The 25,995-nt window shown below is 40.6% G+C and overlaps 1 protein-coding gene across 1 annotated transcript in view; it reads right to left on the reverse strand.

Moving 5' to 3' along the window:
- Positions 1-25,995, reverse strand: part of capn5b (calpain 5b) — a 53,361-nt gene that overhangs the window by 1,119 nt on the left and 26,247 nt on the right. Inside the window, exons 3-12 of the mRNA XM_079649673.1 lie at positions 22,582-22,790; positions 21,755-21,947; positions 17,684-17,877; positions 12,617-12,694; positions 11,304-11,499; positions 9,426-9,548; positions 8,559-8,755; positions 6,979-7,100; positions 4,339-4,475; positions 1-4,022 (exon numbers count right to left, since the gene is read on the reverse strand). The exon at positions 1-4,022 is cut by the window's left edge and continues 1,119 nt beyond it. Of these exons, the coding sequence (XP_079505799.1) occupies positions 3,840-4,022; positions 4,339-4,475; positions 6,979-7,100; positions 8,559-8,755; positions 9,426-9,548; positions 11,304-11,499; positions 12,617-12,694; positions 17,684-17,877; positions 21,755-21,947; positions 22,582-22,790 (1,632 nt within the window). The 3' untranslated portion in view covers positions 1-3,839. The remainder of the gene's footprint in view (positions 4,023-4,338; positions 4,476-6,978; positions 7,101-8,558; positions 8,756-9,425; positions 9,549-11,303; positions 11,500-12,616; positions 12,695-17,683; positions 17,878-21,754; positions 21,948-22,581; positions 22,791-25,995) is intronic.

A 25,995-nucleotide genomic window follows, 5' to 3' on the forward strand; every position in this document is an offset into this window, starting at 1 on the left:
ACCTGACAGCCGGTCCACTAATGCCTTGCTCAAAGACACTTCAACAGTTACTACGTTACTCACACTGCTTGGCACTTCATTTTCTAACACTGTTTCCCACGATCTGTCCCAAACAATAAGAAGTCATTAATAGCACCTAACGAGGAGTCAACAACTAGAGGCATTATGATCATCACGAGACATTTCAAACCTGTTGATATGATCAGAGGTGCATTAGTGTTCATGCTCACTGCTCAAAACTAGCATGTCCAAGACTCTTGAGAGAGAGAAAGAATATATATAGTAACAGTTGAACAGTACAATACAAGGCCATGAACGTATCGGAAAAGAACCCATGCAAGACACATTTATAAAAGTAACAAAGAAGGTGATCCATTAAATGCCGTGTGACAGTTCAAGTAATGTAAAAGGCGCTGAAGAAATGAAAAAGAGATTCGTCCACTACATTCAAAAGGAAATGTCTCGATAATGACAAAATCTACGGTGGCTGACGGGTTCAAAAACGCGCTACAGCGTCCCAACACACTTCCTTTAGGAGGTAAACGCTACAGCTTCAAAAAGATGCAGATATAAAAACACAAATGTTCCACACGAAGAAACATCTTCAGCAACTTGAGGAGACATGCGCAACGTTTACTAAAAGCTGAAGAAACCAAACGCTGCAAGAAGCTCAGAACACAACGGAGACTAGGGGACACTAAAGAGAGACGCACACAGCTGGGAGACCAGGTGACACTAAAGAGTGACGCACACAGCTGGGAGACCAGGGGACACTAAAGAGAGACGCACACAGCTGGGAGACCAGGGGACACTAAAGAGAGACGCACACAGCTGGGAGACCAGGGGACACTAAAGAGAGACGGACACAGCTGGGAGACCAGGGGACACTAAAGAGAGATGCACACAGCTGGGAGACCAGGGGACACTAAAGAGTGACGGACACAGCTGGAGACCAGGGGACACTAAAGAGTGACACACACAGCTTTTTAGTGTCAGCTGTATGTGTCACTCTTTAGTGTCCCCTGGTCTTCAGCTGTGTGCGTCTCTCTTTAGTGTCCCCTGGTCTCCGTTGTGTTTGAGCTTCTTCAGCGTTTGGTTTCTGCAGCTTTTAGTAAACGCTGCGCATGTCTCCTCAAGTTGCTGAATGTTCTCTAAACTCTGCATGTGTTGTCAAGTTGCTGGAGATGTTTCTTCATGTGGGACATTTAGGTTTTTATATCTGCATCCTTTCTGAAGCTTCAGCGTTTTTCTCCTGATGGAAGAAGTGTGGCTCGTTGTAGCGCGCTAGCACCTGTCGGCCTCCACACGAACACTACCAAGAACTCAATACAACTTGGAATGAAAATGAAATAACACATGATTTCCAGTCTGGGCTTCTGTCACAAAAAGACCCAGGTACTAAAAGAGTTTGAACACATGATTCATTAGAGATGGATTACTTTGTACCAGTGTGGGTTCAAGATGCAAACGCCGTCAGAAATCCTCCTGAAATCAACACTTCCTCTCGTGAAGAGGCGATGGCACAGGTTTGTTTGGCAGAACGCCTTCATCTCCTCTTTATATTCCATCCATCGAGGGTCTTTATCCCCATTATCTAAATTAAATAAAGTGCAAGGTGTATGCTCCGCTAAAGGGCTGTTGTTCAATTTCGCGGTCACACCTTGGTCCTCCACAGATCCTTTTTTTCCTGCACTCACTCTCTCTCTCACACACAAACACAAACACACACACACACACACACACACACGCACACGCACACGCACACACCTGTTCTGTGCCAACAGCAGAAGCACCGCTGCTGTTTCTCCTTCGCCGAAAAAACAGCAGTCAGCGCCAGGCAGTGGTGTTGCCGTTAAGAGATGAAGTGGCACAGGGGTGTGTTTGAAAGGGACTCAGAAAGTAGTCCCATAAAGCACTTGATTATGTCCGGGTGATATCCTTGCACTCCACTGGGCTGTGTACACATTGGGGGAGGAAAAGGGGGGAGAGTAGCACCGGCTGCTAAGCTACGACCGGTCAAATGTGCAGCACAGGCAGAGAGTTTCTTTTTAAAGCCATGCAGTTTATTTTAGATCATCCATAGCAGCCGGCAGAAAGCGTCTTGTGTCTCTGAAGGAAGACGGGAGGAAGGATTTCACACAACAACAACAACAGAGGAGCTGCTGTTGGCTTCCCTTTGTTGAGATACGAAGTGACAGACAGTGCTGCATGCTCTCGGAAAGCACCGGCAAAACGTGTGAAAGAGGTGAGGGCGGGACGAGAATCCACGTTTTTAAATAAGAGGCAAAACGAAAAAAGAAATGGAGGCTGTGCTAACTGTGAGGATGGAGAAAGTGTGTTATCCTCCGTCTCCTCAAGGTGGAGACTCAACCTTAAGGCAATGCATAGCCCTTTGGAAGCATTGGCACATGCATGGAAACACACACACACACGTCTGCATGTAAAGGTGTGTGTGTGTGTGAGGGGAAACACTTTAAGAACACATTTCTGAAGCGAACGTGGGGCCAGGATGTGTTCAGAGATATTAAACATTGTCTTATCATCCACAAATATGTGTCGGCCGTCAAAAACCCTCCAGAAGCAAAAAGAAGCTGGAGAATTCAACTCCTGAAGAAATTGCGGTGTGAATGCTGAAATCTGATTTAAATGTTGGGAATAATGTCCGAAAGACGTGGAACATTTTGAAGTTTGAATGAGTGAAATTATGAAGGTGCAGTTTCACGTTTTGAACGGAGTTTATGAGTGGAAAAATGTGGAAGAAGTTAGGGTCCAATAAAGTGTACGGAAGAAATTGCGGTGTGAATGCTGAAATCTGACTGCGATCAGGAACTTGGGAGAAGAAGCGAATCAAACTCAGTAGAAGAACATATGGTGAGAAGGCTTCCCAGCATTCACACCAAACAAGGGAATGCAATCCTGAAGAGATTGCGGTGTGAATGCTGTATGACGCTAAACGGCAATGCTGGCTCAAACGTGAAGACTTCTGTAGCTACGTTTTGATTAATTGCGGGTAATATTTCTGGGAATTATGGATGTTCAAAGTAATAGCGTGCATGTCTTAATCGAGCTGAATGTTAGGATGTATCAACAGAGTCTCTGCGATGCAAAATGTGGGAGAAGAAGGCAATCGAAAAACGTGTCAGAACTTTCAAAAAAGTTGAAAAACATAACGCTGTGTTTGCTTTCTCAGCATTCACACCCAATAAGAACAGACACAGTGAGCTCCTGCCATGTTTGCAGGATCGCAGCCCGAGTAGATCGATGGAAACAGATGAGCGTCAGGTGTTGGATTCAGATAAAAGATGGCGGTTCGTCAGATGTTGGATTTAGATAAAAGATGGCGGTTTTGTCAGATGTTGGATTTAGATCAAAGATGGCGGTTTGTCAGATGTTGGATTTAGATCAAAGATGGCGGTTTGTCAGATGTTGGATTTAGATCAAAGATGGCGGTTTGTCAGATGTTGGATTTAGATCAAAGATGGCGGTTTGTCAGATGTTGGATTTAGATCAAAGATGGCGGTTTGTCAGATGTTGGATTTAGATCAAAGATGGCGGTTTGTCAGATGTTGGATTTAGATCAAAGATGGCGGTTTATCAGATGTTGGATTCAGATAAAAGATGGCGGTTTATCAGATGTTGGATTTAGATAAAAGATGGCGGTTAGTCAGATGTTGGATTTAGATAAAAGATGGCGGTTCGTCAGATGTTGGATTTAGATAAAAGATGGCGGTTTATCAGATGTTGGATTTAGATAAAAGATGGCGGTTCGTCAGATGTTGGATTTAGATAAAAGATGGCGGTTTGTCAGATGTTGGATTTAGATAAAAGATGGCGCTTTGTCAGATGTTTGTGAGCGCCGTGGAGGTGATGAGGCGCACAGTGAGCGTTCCTGGCAGATCGTTATCTTGACGGCTGCCTTTGTCTCGGAGGTGGAGGGTTTGATTCTCCTGGCGCTCGTTCGGGTCGCTGAATAGGATCACCTGACCCAGGAAGGTGTCCACGATCATGTTCTTGTTGTAGATCTGGAAGAGAGGGAAAGGAGTCAGACTTCAAAGTGTATACAAAATAACAGTCACTCCAATATCTTTGAGAAATGTACATTAGTGCAAGACTGTCCATAGCAGCGTAACGTGTGTGTGTGTGTGTGTGTGTGTGTGTGTGTGTGTGTGTGTGTGTGTGTGTGTGTGTGTGTGTGTGTGTGTGTGTGTGTGTGTGTGTGTGTGTGTGTGTGTGTGTGTGTGTGTGTGTGTGTGTGTGTGTGTGTGTGTGTGTGTGTGTGTGTGTGTGTGTGAGTGAGCGTGATGTAACGTGTGCTTCAGAGGCAGAGAGACGGCTCACCTCGATGTGGATTCCTTCTTTGGGTTTCTTGCGGTAAAACAGGCCTTTGATGTCGAAGTTTGGGCAGCGAGTGTCCTTATAGACCGGGGATCGAACCCTCTCTCCTTCACAGGTGATGATCACGTACGGATCCACAACTGAAGGAGATAAAAAGCATTTCAATTCAGACGCTGTGATTACCATCGTTTATCTGCTGCATGTCCACCTCTGATTAGAAGCGCTGACTGAGCACGGATTCATTTTTAAAACATGGTTTAATTATTTTGTTATCAATACATCTCAAGGTCGTCATTTCAAGAGGTCTTAGTGGGATTAAAAAAACTGAATTTAATTAAGACGATGTTTTGATCCTCAGTGTTTTCTGTATGAATTCTGCCTGATGAAAGACTCATAACATAAGTTAACATCAACTTTTAATTAGTTATATCAATGTTTGATCTATAAACAATTAGTCATAATGTCCCACAGGCCAAGGTACACGTTGTGTGTTTCTTTTCAAACCTGAAGATAATTAATTAATTTTCATAATACAAAACAAAGAACGCATTTCCAACGTTTACGAGGGTCGAAAAAAGTTAAAATGTTGCATTTTTTCAGCTTTTTTTTAGGATGAACACAATCCAGCCCAAAATGAGCCTTAATGAGACAGAACTCGTCAAAACTAGAGTGAAGTTCGTGTTCGGGTTTTTATTTTATAACTACTAATACTAATAGCAAAGCCACTGTGTGACATTGAGCTCTCATTTTGAAGTTGTTAAACTAAATGACTTTTCAGGTGTTTAATCAGGTCGATCATTTGTTGATATATAATTTGTAAGTCAATAATATTTTGGTTTATTAAATTAATACTGCTTAAGTTTGTACAGTATCATAATTATCTTGTTTCATTTCATTAGTATTATAATTGTTTGTATTATTGTTTTGCACGTTCGAAATAAATCAAATCAAAAGATATATACTTTTGACTATAATAACACGAACCAGCACATAGTGGCTTTAAAGGTGAGGGGCTGTTTCTCTCTACAGGTGAGGGGCTGTTTCTCTGTTTCTCTCTACAGGTGAGGGGCTGTTTCTCTGTTTCTCTCTACAGGTGTGGGGCTGTTTCTCTGTTTCTCTCTACAGGTGAGGGGCTGTTTCTCTGTTTCTCTCTACAGGTGAGGGGCTGTTTCTCTCTACAGGTGAGGGGCTGTTTCTCTGTTTCTCTCTACAGGTGAGGGGCTGTTTCTCTCTACAGGTGAGGGGCTGTTTCTCTGTTTCTCTCTACAGGTGAGGGGCTGTTTCTCTCTACAGGTGAGGGGCTGTTTCTCTCTACAGGTGAGGGGCTGTTTCTCTCTACAGGTGAGGGGCTGTTTCACTGTTTCTCTCTACAGGTGAGGGGCTGTTTCTCTCTACAGGTGAGGGGCTGTTTCTCTCTACAGGTGAGGGGCTGTTTCTCTCTACAGGTGAGGGGCTGTTTCTCTGTTTCTCTGTTTCTCTGTTTCTCTGTTTCTCTGTTTCTCTGTTTCTCTGTTTCTCTGTTTCTCTCTACAGGTGAGGGGCTGTTTCACTGTTTCTCTCTACAGGTGAGGGGCTGTTTCTCTGTTTCTCTCTACAGGTGAGGGGCTGTTTCTCTCTACAGGTGAGGGGCTGTTTCTCTGTTTCACTGTTTCTCTCTACAGGTGAGGGGCTGTTTCTCTCTACAGGTGAGGGGCTGTTTCTACACTAAAGGTGAGGGGCTGTTTCTCTGTTTCTCTCTACAGGTGAGGGGCTGTTTCTACACTAAAGGTGAGGGGCTGTTTCTACACTAAAGGTGAGGGGCTGTTTCTCTGTTTCTCTCTACAGGTAAGGGGCTGTTTCTACACTAAAGGTGAGGGGCTGTTTCTACACTAAAGGTGAGGGGCTGTTTCTCTCTACAGGTGAGGGGCTGTTTCTCTGTTTCTCTCTACAGGTGAGGGGCTGTTTCTACACTAAAGGTGAGGGGCTGTTTCTCTGTTTCTCTCTACAGGTAAGGGGCTGTTTCTACACTAAAGGTGAGGGGCTGTTTCTCTGTTTCTCTCTACAGGTGAGGGGCTGTTTCTACACTAAAGGTGAGGGGCTGTTTCTACACTAAAGGTGAGGGGCTGTTTCTACACTAAAGGTGAGGGGCTGTTTCTCTCTACAGGTGAGGGGCTGTTTCTCTGTTTCTCTCTACAGGTGAGGGGCTGTTTCTACACTAAAGGTGAGGGGCTGTTTCTACACTAAAGGTGAGGGGCTGTTTCTCTCTAAAGGTGAGGGGCTGTTTCTACACTAAAGGTGAGGGGCTGTTTCTCTCTAAAGGTGAGGGGCTGTTTCTACACTAAAGGTGAGGGGCTGTTTCTCTGCAGACTTCATCTAAACTAAGGGTCCCAGCAGGGGGCGCTGTGGTACCTCGGCCTTTGATCAGAAGTCTTTCCTTGCTGGGATTGAGGTGGTGAAGCTCTGTTAACAGGAGTTTAAAACAGGAACATGATCATCAACAAGCAGCACACAGTGGGATCAGGGGGGAAGAAGAAGAAGATACTGATTGGCTAAAAGAGCTGTTTTGTTTAATGTAGGTTTGACTGTGTGCGAGGACCCGAGGAACAATAGCTAACGCTCTTGCTAATGCTAATGGGGATCCTCATAAAGAATAAAGGATCGTACCTCCGTTGTTGTCCTGGCCCTGCAGACCCTCAGCGTTCATCACGTGGACCTGAGTGACGATCTGAGGGTATCCACACATCCCCGTCCAGCAGGTCTGAGGGGGCTCGTCCAGAGTCAGCTCTCTAGGGGGGGGGGCACAGGGTCAGAAGACTCTACCTGGGACTAAGATGGTACTACATTTGGACTTAAAGCAGAGATGTCAAAAGTACACACATACTTTACTCAAGTAGAAGTACAGATACTTGTCTTTAAAAATACTCAAGTAAAAGTAAAGAAGTATAGGCTTTGAAACAGGTGCGGTTTTAGGGGGGGCAGGGGGAGGCAGTGCTCCCCTAACAAGGACTTTGGACCCCCCTGTGGCTCCCCTGAAAATGAAAAAAAATTAAAAAAAGTTTATGATTAAACGATTTCTTGGCTGACGGAATATGCGTAACTAACGCTATTTGTCATTCTAGTCGGACCCATTAGAGAAGGGGTCTCCAACACGTCAATCACGAGCTACCGATAGCTCGCAAGCCCTCAATAAGTAGCTCGCCAAGCAAATCCAAAATGTAAAAAATACACCAAAAAAAAGGGAATGTAATTAAAAGAATCGACCCTATCCATACACGAAACCTCAATCATAGCGAACTCTATCTACTTACTACAACTCTATATCTATCCAAGAACCCTCCTCCCCCCACCCTCCACAATGAATATCGACCAATCACGTCCTTGCAACAGCTTAAAAGGGGAGTGATTAGTAAACTATGCATAAATAAAAAGAAATAATGCTAACTATAGGTAACATAAGATAAGAATAAACAAGTTTAAATTATGTCTTATTGGTTGTGATCCTAGAGTGTTGAGAGCTGTATCCATAAATTCATTTTGTGCTCAAAGTGCACCAGATTGATGCATTTCACTTCAATATTAGAAAAAATCTGCACTTATTGCGCCCCCCTCAGAAAATAACTGACCCAAGCCTGGCCCCCCCAGTCAAATTGGTCTAGAACCGCCACTGCTTTGAAATGTACTTCAGTAAAAAGTACCCATAACTAGCAGCTGTTTTAAAGAGTACCTGCCCTCCCTTTATATTAATAGAACAATAATGTCATTGTTAGCTAATGAATGTTTCCATGGTGACCAACGGCAACATGACAACGTTTCCATTGGTCCCTCTTCTTTAGAGAAGACCAGGAAATGATGGATACACGGATCGTGTTCAAATCAATAGGCACGCAATGACTCTAAATAATAATGATCACGCCACCAAACACACATTCAGACTAAAGGAACCAGCCTGTTTGGAAAATGAGAGAAGTAGAAAGTACAGGTATTTGGGTTCAACATGTAAGAAGTAGAAAGTACAGGTATTTGGGTTCAAAGTGTAAGAAGTCAAAGTAAAAATAAGAAGTGGAGTAAAGTACTGATACTAGGAATATGTACTTCAGTATAGTAACTTCTTTACTTTGACTTGAGTAAAGAAGTTTAGTCACTACTTCTACTTTTACCAGAGTATTTTTAAACACCAGTATCTGTACTTCTACTTGAGTAAAGGATGTGTACTTTGTGGTCAGGTGATATGACATCAGATTTACTTGCAGTCTGAAGGCACGTCAGTGAAGACCCTCAGCAGGAAGTCTCCCTGCTGCCCGGGGTCGAAGGTCGTGGGGATGATGACGTATCGCCCCTCCTGCATCTCCTTCCTGAGGAATACGCAGCGGGAGTTTATGTAAATCGATCCGGCAACTTTCTGCTGAGCCGAGTGCATCCGGTACTTCCTGTTCAGCTCCACCTGCAGCAGGAAGGGGAGGAGTTACTCACCGGCCATGCTTTTATATTCAATATACTGGACTACGGTAATGGTGTCTTTACAGGTCTCACTAAAAAGTCTATTAGAAAGGCTGCAGCTAATTACTAACACGAAGAAAGTGGATCATATCACTCCAGTTCGGAAGTTTCTATTGACATGTATAGAGACTTTTTGCACTACTTTTTATTTTGTATTTTTGTATTTTATTATATACGTTGCATTGTTGGAGAAGCTCAGGTCAGAATAATCTCATTGCCATTTCGACACTGTAGCTTTGTGCATATGATGATAAAGCCTGGCTTCCTGTCCGTCAAATAATTGGTTTCAAAATACCGCTGCAACTCTTGACTACTTTTAAATCCAGTCTGAAGACTTTTCTTTTTGCCGCTGCTTTTAATTGAACTATTCACATCTCACACTGCACTGTAACTTTTATCCATGTACCTGTGTCATTGTTTGTTGACGAGTGTTTTTAAATGTTATTTTATATGATGTGTCTGCTGCACTATTTCTTTATGCTCTTAATGTATTTAGATTTTTGTAACACACTTTGAATTGCCTTGTGTTGAAAGGTGCTATATAAATACACTTGCCTTACTGAGGGGTTTGTTTGGTTCGTTTGTATTAGTGTTTACAGAGTGTGTGTTCCTACCCGGTGAATATCGAATCCTATGGCCAGGTTTTCCCCTTTCCCCTCTTTGGGGGTGGCTCTCTTCTCTTTTTGCTGTAAGCAGATCAGAACCTCGTCCTCCAGCTTCTTCACATCGAACACGTACTGAGAAGAGACAAGATATCACATGTTTCTATATATAACACACACATAGAGGGGTGGAGGTATCCAGGGGCATTTTTTTAATAGTGTAAGAAATGTGTTTAGCTTAAACACACAGTAAGCTTAAAACGGTTTTATTCTGAAAACATTTCCGGTTAAGTTTACTTTGAAAAGCTGTATTGAAAGGCGTTGCCGTTGTCAACAGTGACCCCTTCCGGTTTTACGTTAACAACGATTACAGCCGTTAAAAAGTCATGAATGAGTGTATGAGGAGAAAAGGTGTGTGGAGTTATACAATGAACACACAACGTCTAAATCCTATGTTATGCCATCGGACACAGAAGAAGAGGTGGGAGGACCCCCTACGTCACGGCCGCCATTAAAAGGAGGAGCCAAGGAATAGATACAGGCCGTTTCTCAATCTCGAGGATGCTTGCTTGGTAGCAAATGTCTTCCGAGTCACTTCCTTCAGAACCGAGGAAAGAATCCTTCCTGGCATTCGGAAAACAAAGAGTGGAACAGGCTTGCAAGTGTGCAGGTGTGCGTCATATGAGAGGCCCCGCCTTACATTTTCCCCCACAGATTTGGGGAAATATGTCCGTGCGCAAAGCATTGTGGGGATTTGAAGGACGCGAAGTCTACCCATGTGCAGCCTCGAAATTACCCCCAAACCAAGGACGTGGCCTCGGTGGAATTCCAAGTATGCTGGAGATTGGAACAGTCCTTCGGCGGCACTCGATGACGTAGCATCCTTGAAATATTGGCTTAGAAGCCAGTTTCCTCGCGATTGAGAAACGGCCACAGACAGGGAACAACGTGATCCCAGTCTCTCTCCATCTGCAGCCTCGGGACCACAGCTGTTGTTCCAATACCTCTCTGTTTGTTTCAGAATCACGCTACGTAATTAAAGTACCAATTTGAACCTTTTCAGAGACTCCATTAGTCTCTTATTTTAAACTTCCTCCTGGACGCGACAACGAACACAATCCAATAATAGTTACATTAACCTATAATTAATTAACAACATAAACACACTTTTTCAAATATCTAAATAATTCCATCACTTTAAAAAAAATCATTTAAAATCATCTCTTCCTTTGCAGTCTTGCCGAATAAAACTAAAAAGGAAATTTAAGTGTACTCATTAAGTACACATTATCGTAAAGCCACAATTACATAACTGTCTATTTGGATCAATATTGAGATTATTTATGTTGATGTTTATTAATAATACATTTCTATTTTAATTTCACAATGTCATGTTGTGCTTAGTTTACAAATGAGGGCTGCATAATATAAGAAAAATACGGACTTTGCAATATTACTTGTTGTAGCAGTATGTATTGAAATATAACACTAAAACTGGAATATTTTTAAAAAAAATGTAGATCCAAATGTTTCACTTTGAAGTTTAGAGCTTTAATCTGGTGCATTTAGAGATCAAGATGAAGGGGCTGGATTAGAAGTTAAGTCAAAAAACACACTGCGATAAAAGTAGCATTTTCTGAAAGCCAAAATATTGTTTGTTTCGAAATCAACCAACAACTATTTCGAGCTTTTTACGCAAAACCAAGTTAATTTCAGAATGCACCGTTGCGAAATCCGGCAGACTTTGATAGAGCGGGTCACATGTGGTGACATTTTGCTGATCATACTAACATACTTTTACCTTTTGAAATGCAGATCTTGTCCCTGCAGTAATCGTATTTAGGCTGTGTTAATAGTACTTTGACTTCAGAACAGGATGTGCACACTGACCTGGGGGCTCTGCAGGAAGCTGGCCTTGTGGTTGATGCATCCTCCTGATCGGTTTCGCAGAGGATCCTGACGATGGACCCAGGACCCTCGCATCACTTCCTCCTCCCAGGTTTTGTGGATGCTCAGGTACGACGTGTTGATGAGGCGGCACATGATCAGGTCCGTGAAATACTGGCAGAAATCATCGAAGGTCATCCTGCAGGCGGAGCAGAGAGAAGAGACCAACAAGAGGGAAGAAGATTGAGAGAAGAAGAGCTTCACACAGGTTTAAAAACAGAGGAAAGGAAGTCGGGACCAAAGAAAAGGGGGAGACGTTAAAGGAGGACGAGGATTTCAGGGGCTGACATGGAATATGTGACCATTTTACCTTAAAGTATTCCGTTTATTTTAAGGTGATTTGAAGGAATAGCTTTCCGAAGTGCACTTGTTGTTATTTGAGAAGATTCATACCACATCAAACATGATGCTATCGCTAGCTTAGCTTAACTTAGCTTAGCTTAACTTAGCTTAGCTTAACTTAGCTTAGCTTAACTTAGCTTAGCTTAAGTTAGCTTAGCTTAACTTAGCTTAGCTTAATTTAGCTTAACTTAACTTAGGTTAGCTTAACTTAGCTTATCATGTAAACTGAACACAGTCTGTCTTCTTCTCCACTTCACTTTAGTGTTTACTTCCTTTCCTTCTCTTGTTCTCTTTTCCTTTTCTATACTTTTAGTATTAGTATAAGGTTTAGTAAAGTTTAGTCATCATGAATAATACTAAAAAAATATAAAAGGTAAAATTACAAAAGTCGTTTTTGGATGAATTAAATCTAGTGTTTGTTGTCCACACGTTAAATTGACCGGACTTCTTTCTGCGGATTGAAATGACTGCATATTGTCCGTTTATCTGCCTCAGCAACGGTATGTTTTCCTTAGCAACGGTCTGTTTTCCTAGCAACTGTCTGTTCTCCTTCACAACGGTCTGCTCTCCTTAGTAACAGTGTGTTTTCCTTAGCAACGTGCTGCTCTCCTTAGTAACAGTCTGCTAGAAAAAAATAACCAACCTCTGGAATGTCCAAATGGACCAATCAGAATCGAGTATTCATCTAGGCTGTAATAACACTTTACATCACTATCAGCCCCAAACTGTTACAGACAGTTTCAAATAGTTCAACAAAGAACACATACTGCATTTTAAATGTACATTTTTTTACTTTGTCAGCACCATCTAAAAAATTATGGGGTCAACGATAACAAAATAAAACAGCAAAAAATAAATAAACAGCAAAATGAATGTTGATATATTTTGTTTAAGTATATTTTTATGTTTCTCACCAGAACTCTCCGTCGTCCTGCACGGTGACTCCCAGCTTCTCTCTCTCACTCTTGCTCACCTTGTTCCACTCCTCCGAACTGCAGAGAACACACACACACACACACACACACACACACACACACACACACACACACACACACACACACACACACACACACACACACACACACACACACACACACACACACACACACACACACACACACACACACACACACACACACACACACACACACACACACACACACACACACACCATTAGTAAATGAACAAAAAAACAACTACTTTGATAATTGATTAATCGCTTAAGAAGTTTTTAATACAAAAATTGCAGAACATGATCTAGAATGTAAACGGCAGATTTAACGATAATATGAAAGATAAAAAGTAGCATCCCTCTTTGTGAATCCTTAAATAATCATATACAGTAAGTGTATTAAGTTTAAATACATAAATGATGTACGCGTCTACCCCTCCTGGGCACCGTTATGTTAAACAGTCAGCTGTGTGTTGTGAATCACAATAGTGTGTTCACTGCTCTTCACAGGAAGCATTATCTGTGTGTGTTTACGTCTGTGTTTATAATTCACTCACATGTCTGCGTCTCAACAGCCTGTCAGACTCCATAAACCATTTTTTCTTTTTAACAAATCAGTGATAAATAATTCAGTGCCAGCAAGCGAATGATTGAGGAAGAGGAGCGATGACTCACGTCTCTTTAATTCCATCTTTCTTTTCTTCGGCCTCATCAATAATTCAGACTCCATTATGATCCGGCTTCAGCGCCACCCTGTTTGTTTCACTGAGTCTGAGAGGCACAGATTCAACAGATATTCCTCCATCTGAGCATAGAGCGGTTCAGTGATGATATATGTTTGTAGAGGACCCTGAAAGCAGCCTCTCCCTGGTTCCCTCTACAAAAATCTAATGGGATTTATCCATGTGTGTTTGGATTATTGCAGAAAATAATGCTAAAGGTGGCTAATGTTGGGCTATAAAGGAACTACAGCACGGTCACATGACTTCACGTCACCACCGCTAAGCTAAAGGAGGCTAATGTTGGGCTATAAAGGAACTACAGCACGGTCACATGACTTCACGTCACCAACCACTAAGCTAAAGGAGGCTAATGTTGGGCTATAAAGGAACTACAACACGGTCACATGACTTCACGTCACCACCGCTAAGCTAAAGGAGGCTAATGTTGGGCTATAAAGGAACTACAGCACGGTCACATGACTTCACGTCACCACCGCTAAGCTAAAGGCGGCTAATGTTGGGCTACAAAGGAACTACAGCACGGTCACATGACTTCACGTCACCACCGCTAAGCTAAAGGAGGCTAATGTTGGGTGTGTTGACATTTAGTCGTCTGATTTAGACACTTGTTAGTAACCGATGTTTTTTTTATTCACCAGTGCGGTATTTCATGATGTATTTTATGTCGTAGAACACGTTAAAATCTCTTCCTTCCAAGACCTTATTTCAGGCTAACCACCATGTCCAAAAAACCATTGACGAACGAGCAGGAAGTGTTAAAAAGCTGACTTTTCTGGGTTTAGGACTCATTCCTGCAGCACTCTATTACCTTTTGCTATCAGAAGTAATGTCTGACTCTGAACTAAACAAATCTCTACTAGGGAGAAATAAAAGCCACCTGATTGAAGATCCAGTCATTCTGATTCTCCTAAACATTGAATTGAAGGTGAAGCATCTCCATTTCTGTTTTGACGGGAAAATGATTTCTGAGATTTACTGGCTGATGTGATTCTCAGAAATAGAAGACATGCTCCCACACAGGGAATAAATCCAGTCATGTCCTCTCCTCTCTGCGGCCCATTAGCTTGATTGCATCTCCATTTTTCATTGTCTGCATGACATTTCCCCTTTGTGCAGCCTGTGGGCATTGGATTTTTATTTATTTGTTTGCTCATTCATGACAGGCAGTTTCTTTCAGACCAGTTCGTCAATCCTCAAGAGACCAAAGCAGACCAGTGAGCTTAGACGTCTTGAAAATTAAATGAGTGAATCTAGTTACGGGTCACAGCAAGGTCACGTATGAAAGGACAAAGAGCTGGTTTGTCTGGAGCCTCAATCACCGTCCAGGACAGATTGATGAAGATGGCTCAACTGTCCCAATCCATCCAAATGTAGCGTACATTTTAGCCACATTTTGAGAAAAAACCCAAAAGAAAATAAGAGTGAATGCCTTTTTAGATCCATTACTAAAGATATCGGATTAATATGAGTTCATCAGGGTAAGGAAGAGGTTGTTGAAATAATCTATATTATATGATCATGTGTTGTAAGCCATGCTCGTGAGTTTCATCCTTTAGTTTATTAAAAAAACAACTTTGTACTATGAATGTACACAGATCTGTTTGCAGCTAATATATAACAGATACATATTCTCTTGGCGTATTCTGGCTCTTATAATGTTGTACAACAATATAATAATGTCTTCAATCAGCAGTGTGTCTGTGTTTCTATTTTGTATTATCTTGTTACGTCTTGAGTGTCTAAGGTTTCAGATCAACGACAAGGTGGCATAATTAAGAGAGCGACTTAAAACAGTGAAAACTATGTAGATGATGAAGATGGCTTAACTGTCCCAATCCATCCAAATGCAGCATCAATTTTAGCCACATTTTGAGAAAAAATCCCATAAGAAAATAAGATTGAATGCCTGTTTAACTCCATTACTACAGTTCATCAAGGTAAGCCAGAGGTGGCGTGTATTCTCTCAAATTAGCAGAAGAGGTGACATAATTAAAAGACTTGAACTCAGTGGCGGCCGGCCCATAGGGGCGCTAGGGGCGCCGCCCCCCCTCTTCCCACATGTTGTGATTATCATTTCTTTTTTTTAAAATATTTTTTATTTTTATTTTGAATGAACAAGGTAAATATTGTATAGTTGGTATCAGTAAAATGTATAATCTACAATAAAATCTCGTTTAAAATTGTTTTACGATGTCTAAAGTTACTGATAAGTCACATGTTTCCTGCCTGGCCGCAGCGTGTATCATTACCCTCTCTCGTCCGGGCGGTAGAAAGGAGCCCTCAGCCAGAGCAGCTGCAGCCAACAAGCTGACTGTTGCTATCTGTAAACTATGCCGCCGAAACATAATTTCAGCCAATCAGCGTCGTCAGATCTGATGCTCAAAGGGAGCCCTGTCAGCGCCCTGGCCTGTGTGTCTGTGAGTTGTTTAGACTCGTATCCAAGATGACGCTACAGTAGTTGTAGTAGGATGGCTGCGTCTGCTGGAGACTCCGGTGCTAGTGGATCGCCGGAGCTGTAGATTAACATTTGCATGCTTATTGGAGTTGAAAGAGCAATGCCTCTAGCACCATGGAGCATATGTGTGGGCTGGACCTGTATTTTACAGGAAAGGAGTGATCAGAGGGTCGAGTTGTCGATTCTTATTCAGTTTTCATCTTCCGCTGCTAAAGAGTCGCGCTACCATGGAAACCAAACAATGGTGTAGCTGTATTAAAGTCAGAGTGGAAACAGAGTAAATCTGATTTTGTCAGAAATGGGGAGAAATGTGGGAGTCTCCCGCGAAAATCGGGAGGGTTGGCAAGTATCACACACACACACACACACACACACACACACACACACACACACACACACACACACACACACACACACACACACACACACACACACACACACACACACACACACACACACACACACACACACACACACTGACGATTATGGATTATCTCATATTTTTAAGACTCAATTTGTCCTCCCCCCCCCCCCCCCTTTAACATCACCAGAAGTCATAATTTCAGGGGTCATTTCTCAAAACATTCTTCCGGGGGACGATCCCCCGGACCGCCCTAGTATGGTTTGGTCACCATTTCCATAGCCCCACCAAAAATATTTTCCACCAGCCGCCATTGCTTGAACTGTGAAAACTATATCGATAACTGGATAGAAATATGATGTTTCTAACTGATCATGTATTAAAATGGGAAGACATTTTCTGAAGCAGATTAGAAGAAATGTGCGTTGAATTGTGATTGGTCAACCCGCTTAGAGATTTCCCGCCCCCTTAGCTTCTATGCCTATCACGTCCAATGTGTATGAGCGCTAGCTAATAGGAGTTGTAGCTGATGCTCCAAGTGCCCTTTTTATTGTTTTGTATTTTTTGAAGAGTGCTTAATGTATGCTTGAACTTTGTTTTATTTTGTTAAAAAATTATCTTTCCAGAAGTCATGTGACATCTAGCCCCGGATGCTTACATTGTGTTCGGGAGAGAGTGAAACGGCGCTAAAAGTGTCAACGATGTTAATAACGTGCCTCTTCTACTGCTGGTCTACTAGGCGAACACGTTTTCAGGGTGTTTCATAATTGTTCCAAGAGGTAAAGTGGTGACATCAGTTTGTTTAGTTAGTAGTTAATACTTGGTTAGTTAGTAGTTAACAGTCGTTTAGTTAGTAGTTAATAATTGTTTAGTTACGAGTTGGTTAGTTAGTAGTTAATAGCTGGTTAGTTAGTAGTTGTTTAGTTAGTAGTTAATAGTTGTTTAGTTACTAGTGGTTTAGTTAGTAGTTAATAGTCGTTTGGTTAATAGTTAATAGTTGTTTAGTTACTAGTTGGTTAGTTAGTAGTTAATAGTCGTTTAGTTAGTAGTTAATAGTTGTTTAGTTACTAGTTGGTTAGTTAGTAGTTAATAGTCGTTTAGTTAGTAGTTAATAGTTGTTTAGTTACTAGTTGGTTAGTTAGTAGTTAATAGCTGGTTAGTTAGTAGTTGTTTAGTTAGTAGTTAATAGTTGTTTAGTTACTAGTTTTTTAGTTAGTAGTTAATAGTCGTTTGGTTAGTAGTTAATAGTTGTTTAGTTACTAGTTGGTTAGTTAGTAGTCAATAGTTGGTTAGTTAGTAGTTGTTTAGTTAGTAGTTAATAGTTGTTTAGTTAGTAGTTGGTTAGTTAGTAGTTAATAGTTGGTTAGTTAGTAGTTAATAGTTGTTTAGTTACTAGTTGGTTAGTTAGTAGTTAATAGTTGGTTAGATAGTAGTTAATAGTTGTTTAGTTAGTAGTTAATAGTAGTTTACCTGTCGCTCCAGGGTCCGCTCCACTCCTTCTCTCCCCAGGGGTTCCTCATGCGGATCATATGCAGTTTCTCGGACTTGAAGAAGGCCAGCAGCCCGTGACCGAGCCTCACTTTCTTCACGTCCGTCACGGCATAGGCGTGGCCTTTCACCAGACCGCAGTCCAACCGCGCCTCCATGTCCTCTATCGTGGTCGCCTGGGGGAGAGAAAAAAAAAACGGGAGGATTTAAAGCTGGGAAACGTATGTGGGTCTCCGGAAATATGGAAAATACAAAGAATGGCAGAGTTGCATCATGGTCTTCAATGTCGAAAAGCGAAATATTTGTCAGAGCTTTACATTGAAAACAGAACTTTAAAGTAAAATATACATATATACATAATGACAGTAGAAGATATATATCAGAAGACTGTCTATGAACGGCAATTGCAGCTGACAAAATATAGAAGTATGATATTATTAACATGGAGTGTGCAAAAAATAGCATCTTATTAAATTAAATATCAACGTACAGTGTGAAAACACTTTATACAGATGGATGAATTATGACTTTCTGAAGTGTCAAAGGTGCCCAAATACACCTTCAAAATAAGAGCATGAAAACTTCTTTAACTAACTATTAGTAATTACTAAATAATAATAAATGTATTATAAACAAAAACAGCGTGAAAAAAAAGGTTGAACTAATCAATAATATTAATCAAAATGTAGCTAATTATTTAAATTAATTTAAGTATTTCTTCATGCTTTTGTTTTGAAGGCGGTTTTTTAACGAGGGAAAACACAGGTGAAACTATTATTCTTTATCATACAGTATTATTGGAATACAACGAGATAAATGCAGGTAAGGTTATCCTCACCTGGACGTTAAATATTTTCGTGCATAAGAATTTCTTGCTGGTTTTCCGTTTTGGTTTTTGCCACTACAATATTGATTCGTAAAACATTGCTTTATTACCAAATGCATCTTAAATCGTTCATTTAGAGAGGCCACTGGATGGCTCTTTTTCTTTGTCTGGAAAACAACACACTGGAAGATTTACGGTAACAGAGATGGGGCGCTTGCATATTAGAAATGTGAGAATAAAAGGCCTTGGATGGAGGGAGGGAAAGAGGCGAGAGTCATTACAGCGTTATCAGAAAATTGGTTCTTCGATCCAATGATGATGTGTTCAGTGGCTTTTTGTGAGACATTACACTTCACTTCTCACACTCGATTACCCCTGAAAATACTGAGAGCCTGATTAATATGTCACAATGACAGATATGACAAATACTACAAGATGGACTTCAGAAACACTGTCCTTGATTGGCTTGTTATTTGGTTTTTATTAGATTATAGATTATAGTGTCTGTTAGTTCTTAGCTTCATAATACCTGTGACGGATTAGCTTTTCTTTCATTCTTAGAGAATTGTGCATAAGAGTTAGAAGGTTCATAAAATAGAGGTGCAGCAATGATTAAAAAAACCCAGAAACAAGTCAACATTTAGCACTTCCTGTTCTCTTGTATGGAAGTCAATGCTTTTCTGACTGATAAGGTCTGTTGTTAAAAACAAGATGAAGATATTTTAACTCTACGAAATACAATACATCAGTAAATTCCCCACTGTTGAATTTCAAAACAGCGGTTGCTAACAAGTGTCTAAATGAGACGACTAAACGTCATCACGGCCGATATTAGCCACCTATAGCTTAGCGGTGGTGACGTGAAGTCATGTGACCGTGCTGTAGTTCCTTTATAGCCCAACATTAGCCACCTTTAGCTTAGCGGTGGTGACGTGAAGTCATGTGACCGTGCTGTAGTTTCTTTATAGCCCAATATTAGCCGTCTTTAGCTTAGCGGTGGTGACGTGAAGTCATGTGACCGAGCTGTAGTTCCTTTATAGCCCAACATTAGCCGACTTTAGCTTAGCGGTGGTGACGTGAAGTCATGTGACCGTGCTGTAGTTCCTTTATAGCCCAACATTAGCCACCTTTAGCTTAGCGGTGGTGACGTGAAGTCATGTGACCGTGCTGTAGTTCCTTTATAGCCCAACATTAGCCACCTTTAGCTTAGCGGTGGTGACGTGAAGTCATGTGACCGTGCTGTAGTTCCTTTATAGCCCAACATTAGCCACCTTTAGCTTAGCGGTGGTTACGTGAAGTCATGTGACCGTGCTGTAATTCCTTTATAGCCCAACATTAGCCACCTTTAGCTTAGCGGTGGTGACGTGAAGTCATGTGACCGTGCTGTAGTTCCTTTATAGCCCAACATTAGCTGTTCCTTGATCCATGAATCAGCAACATAGTATATACTCCTAGAGGATAGACATATAATGTATGCATTCCTAGAACAACAAAATATATAATTGAGAAATAGACCCTTAAGTAATAACAACAATGGAATAAGGAGGAAAATGCCCTTTTTGCACGGGGTGGTTCTATTCTCCAAGTTCTCATTTGAACAATAAACCCTCCAGTGTAAAAACTCATGCATATAAAAGAGCTGTATCATTTAAAAATGGAACTGCGCCTGATTCTGAATTACAATAAGGGATTGTGAAATTAGTGCTGGAGCAGGACGTCGGGGAATAGATTGGTATGAGACGGGGTAGCAAGGGCCAAATCTAATTCATAAACAGTGAACTTGTTTTCCTAACAAGCATAAAGGAGTTTACAAGAAAGACTCTCCTGCTGATGTTCAGGTGTATATCAGTAGTGTCTCTACTTTAAAGAGTTCTCTCCTGCTGATGTTCAGGTGTATATCAGTAGTGTCTCTACTTTAAAGAGTTCTCTCCTGCTGATGTTCAGGTGTATATCAGTAGTGTCTCTACTTTAAAGAGTCCTCTCCTGCTGATGTTCAGGTGTATATCAGTAGTGTCTCTACTTTAAAGAGTTCTCTCCTGCTGATGTTCAGGTGTATATCAGTAGTGTCTCTACTTTAAAGAGTTCTCTCCTGCTGATGTTCAGGTGTATATCAGTAGTGTCTCTACTTTAAAGAGTCCTCTCCTGCTGATGTTCAGGTGTATATCACTATGTAGTGTCTCTACTTTAAAGAGTCCTCTCCTGCTGATGTTCAGGTGTATTTCAGTGTGTAGTGTCTCTACTTTAAAGAGTCCTCTCCTGCTGATGTTCAGGTGTATATCAGTATGTAGTATCTCTACTTTAAAGAGTCCTCTCCTGCTGATGTTCAGGTGTATATCAGTATGTAGTGTCTCTACTTTAAAGAGTCCTCTCCTGCTGATGTTCAGGTGTATATCAGTATGTAGTGTCTCTACTTTAAAGAGTCCTCTCCTGCTGATGTTCAGGTGTATATCAGTATGTAGTGTCTCTACTTTAAAGAGTCCTCTCCTGCTGATGTTCAGGTGTATATCAGTATGTAGCGTCTCTACTTTAAAGAGTCCTCTCCTGCTGATGTTCAGGTGTATATCAGTATGTAGTGTCTCTACTTTAAAGAGTCCTCTCCTGCTGATGTTCAGGTGTATATCAGTATGTAGTGTCTCTACTTTAAAGAGTCCTCTCCTGCTGATGTTCAGGTGTATATCAGTATGTAGTGTCTCTACTTTAAAGAGTCCTCTCCTGCTGATGTTCAGGTGTATATCAGTATGTAGTGTCTCTACTTTAAAGAGTCCTCTCCTGCTGGTGTTCAGGTGTATATCAGTATGTAGTGTCTCTACTTTAAAGAGTCCTCTCCTGCTGATGTTCAGGTGTATTTCAGTATGTAGTGTATCTACTTTAAAGAGTCCTCTCCTGCTGATGTTCAGGTGTATATCAGTATGTAGTGTCTCTACTTTAAAGAGTCCTCTCCTGCTGATGTTCAGGTGTATATCAGTATGTAGTGTCTCTACTTTAAAGAGTCCTCTCCTGCTGATGTTCAGGTGTATATCAGTATGTAGTGTCTCTACTTTAAAGAGTCCTCTCCTGCTGATGTTCAGGTGTATATCAGTATGTAGTGTCTCTACTTTAAAGAGTCCTCTCCTGCTGGTGTTCAGGTGTATATCAGTATGTAGTGTCTCTACTTTAAAGAGTCCTCTCCTGCTGATGTTCAGGTGTATTTCAGTATGTAGTGTATCTACTTTAAAGAGTCCTCTCACCCTGATGGAGCAGCTGATTAATCCGTCTCTGTTGTGAACTTTTAGGACTCGTTCGAACAGCTGGTTTCTGGCGACCTCATCTGTTGCCATCTGACCCTCCAGAAGGTCTGCGGGCTCTGAAACTCCACCAGTGAAATCCACCAAAGCGTCCGCCGTGTTTCCCCCGTCCAACGCCTCGTAGATGCCGTACACCCTGACAGGAAGTGGTTATATTTACTAGAGTTGCAACCATTGTCACGTAATCAAATGTCAAGAGATCAATTATTAAACTATTCATGGATTTTAAGTCTTAAAGGTCTCCTATCATGCAAAAGGCACTTATGTCTTTTCTACATAAACATGTGTCCCCGGTGTCAGGAGACTCACAAAGTGTCAGAAAACAAAACGGAACAACGGAGCTGATCCAGATTTGCATCCGATATGACGTAATATCTGAAATGTGGGCGGGCTTTACACCCACGGTCCTATCAGAAACGTTGCAACCAGAAACAATGCACGACGTGTTTTGGAAGTGATACAGTCTTTGTTTACATTAGCAAACATCGCCTGTACTGGAGAGAGTATGTGTAAAGAAGCAGGATATATTTCTTATTTTTTTTATAGCTACGGACCCAGAATAAGCACTTCTCTAACAGGGCTGAAATAGAGGGATATGAGGGATGTCTAGAATGGGTGATCTGTTTGGTATTTCGAGCAAAACACTTCCTAGACATGTTTTTTTATATATCTGAGACCTATAATATATGCCTAAAAATAGCATGATAGGGACCTTTAAGAATGGTAGTATTCATACTGTGATTCCCCTCTGTATAAAGTGCTATACTCACTTAGCGTAGGCCTTCTCCACCAGCGCGCTCCAGAACTCGTTGCTGTCGTTGGAGTGGCAGTAGACCAGCTGGTTGTCCACCGTGGGCAGCCGGTCGTCGATCACCACGTCCACCCACTCCCCAAAACGCCAGAAACGGAAGTGGAAAATCCCCGCGTACGATTCGGGCTTTTCCGTGTCCCATTCCTGCTCTTTCCAGTCTGGGATAACCTGGGGAGGAAGAGGGAGGAAGAGGGTCTATTTTATATATCTGAGACCTATCAAATATGCCTACGAATAGCATAATAGAAGACCTTTAAGTCTAAATGTGGTACCATCTTAGCAGAGGTTGGAAGGTTCAAATACTTTGTTACTCTACTTAAGTACATTTTTCTGGTACAAGTACTTTACTCCACTACTTATTCTTCTGACAACTTTTTACTTTGACTTCTTTCATGTTGAACACAAATACCTGTACTTTCTACTTCTTACATGTTGAACACAAATACCTGTACTTTCTACTTCTTACATGTTGAACTCAAATACCTGTACTTTCTACTTCTCACATGTTGAACTCAAATACCTGTACTTTCTACTTCTTACATGTTGAACTCAAATACCTGTACTTTCTACTTCTTACAAGTTGAACTCAAATACCTGTACTTTCTACTTCTTACATGTTGAACTCAAATACCTGTACTTTCTACTTCTTACATGTTGAACTCAAATACCTGTACTTTCTACTTCTTACATGTTGAACACAAATACCTGTACTTTCTACTTCTTACATGTTGAACTCACATACCTGTACTTTCTACTTCTTACATGTTGAACTCAAATACCTGTACTTTCTACTTCTTACAAGTTGAACTCAAATACCTGTACTTTCTACTTCTTACATGTTGAACTCAAATACCTGTACTTTCTACTTCTTACATGTTGAACACAAATACCTGTACTTTCTACTTCTTACATGTTGAACACAAATACCTGTACTTTCTACTTCTCACATGTTGAACACAAATACCTGTACTTTCTACTTCTTACATGTTGAACTCAAATACCTGTACTTTCTACTTCTTACATGTTGAACTCAAATACCTGTACTTTCTACTTCTTACATGTTGAACACAAATACCTGTACTTTCTACTTCTTACATGTTGAACTCACATACCTGTACTTTCTACTTCTTACATGTTGAACTCAAATACCTGTACTTTCTACTTCTTACAAGTTGAACTCAAATACCTGTACTTTCTACTTCTTACATGTTGAACTCAAATACCTGTACTTTCTACTTCTTACATGTTGAACACAAATACCTGTACTTTCTACTTCTTACATGTTGAACTCAAATACCTGTACTTTCTACTTCTTACATGTTGAACTCACATACCTGTACTTTCTACTTCTTACATGTTGAACACAAATACCTGTACTTTCTACTTCTTACATGTTGAACACAAATACCTGTACTTTCTACTTCTTACATGTTGAACACAAATACCTGTACTTTCTACTTCTCACATGTTGAACTCAAATACCTGTACTTTCTACTTCTTACATGTTGAACTCACATACCTGTACTTTCTACTTCTTACATGTTGAACACAAATACCTGTACTTTCTACTTCTTACATGTTGAACACAAATACCTGAACTTTCTACTTCTTACATGTTGAACTCACATACCTGTACTTTCTACTTCTTACATTTTGAACTCAAATACCTGTACTTTCTACTTCTTACATGTTGAACACAAATACCTGTACTTTCTACTTCTTACATGTTGAACTCACATACCTGTACTTTCTACTTCTTACATGTTGAACACAAATACCTGTACTTTCTACTTCTTACATGTTGAACTCACATACCTGTACTTTCTACTTCTTACATTTTGAACTCAAATACCTGTACTTTCTACTTCTTACATGTTGAACACAAATACCTGTACTTTCTACTTCTTACATGTTGAACTCACATACCTGTACTTTCTACTTCTTACATGTTGAACACAAATACCTGTACTTTCTACTTCTTACATGTTGAACTTAAATACCTGTACTTTCTACTTCTTACATGTTGAACTCAAATACCTGTACTTTCTACTTCTTACATGTTGAACTCAAATACCTGTACTTTCTACTTCTTACATGTTGAACTCAAATACCTGTACTTTCTACTTCTTACATGTTGAACTCAAATACCTGTACTTTCTACTTCTTACATGTTGAACTCAAATACCTGTACTTTCTACTTCTTACATGTTGAACACAAATACCTGTACTTTCTACTTCTTACATGTTGAACTCAAATACCTGTACTTTCTACTTCTTACATGTTGAACTCAAATACCTGTACTTTCTACTTCTTACATGTTGAACACAAATACCTGTACTTTCTACTTCTTACATGTTGAACTCACATACCTGTACTTTCTACTTCTTACATGTTGAACACAAATACCTGTACTTTCTACTTCTTACATGTTGAACTTAAATACCTGTACTTTCTACTTCTTACATGTTGAACTCAAATACCTGTACTTTCTACTTCTTACATGTTGAACAGAAATACCTGTACTTTCTACTTCTTACATGTTGAACCCAAATACCTGTACTTTCTACTTCTTACATGTTGAACAGAAATACCTGTACTTTCTACTTCTTACATGTTGAACACAAATACCTGTACTTTCTACTTCTTACATGTTGAACTTAAATACCTGTACTTTCTACTTCTTACATGTTGAACTCAAATACCTGTACTTTCTACTTCTTACATGTTGAACACAAATACCTGTACTTTCTACTTCTTACATGTTGAACCCAAATACCTGTACTTTCTACTTCTTACATGTTGAACACAAATACCTGTACTTTCTACTTCTTACATGTTGAACCCAAATACCTGTACTTTCTACTTCTTACATGTTGAACTCAAATACCTGTACTTTCTACTTCTTACATGTTGAACTCAAATACCTGTACTTTCTACTTCTTACATGTTGAACTCAAATACCTGTACTTTCTACTTCTCTCATTTTCCAAACAGGCTGGTTCCTTTAGTCTGAATGTGTGTTTGGTGGCGTGATCATTATTATTTAGAGTCATTGCGTGCCTATTGATTTGAACACGATCCGTGTATCCATCATTTCCTGGTCTTCTCTAAAGAAGAGGGACCAATGAAAACGTTGTCATGTTGCCGTTGTTCACCATGGAAACATTCATTAGCTAACAATTACATTCTTGTTCTATTAATATAAAGGGAGGTCAGGTACTCTTTAAAACAGCTGCTAGTTATGGATACTTTTTACTGAAGTACATTTCAAAGTTCTTTACTTTGACTTGAGGAAAGAAGTTTAGTCAGTACTTCTACTTTCACCAGAGTATTTTCAAACACGAGTATCTGTACTTCTACTTGAGGAAAGGA

The sequence above is a fragment of the Notothenia rossii genome, assembly GCF_949606895.1.
Source record: "Notothenia rossii genome assembly, chromosome: 9".
Classification (NCBI taxonomy): domain Eukaryota; kingdom Metazoa; phylum Chordata; class Actinopteri; order Perciformes; family Nototheniidae; genus Notothenia; species Notothenia rossii.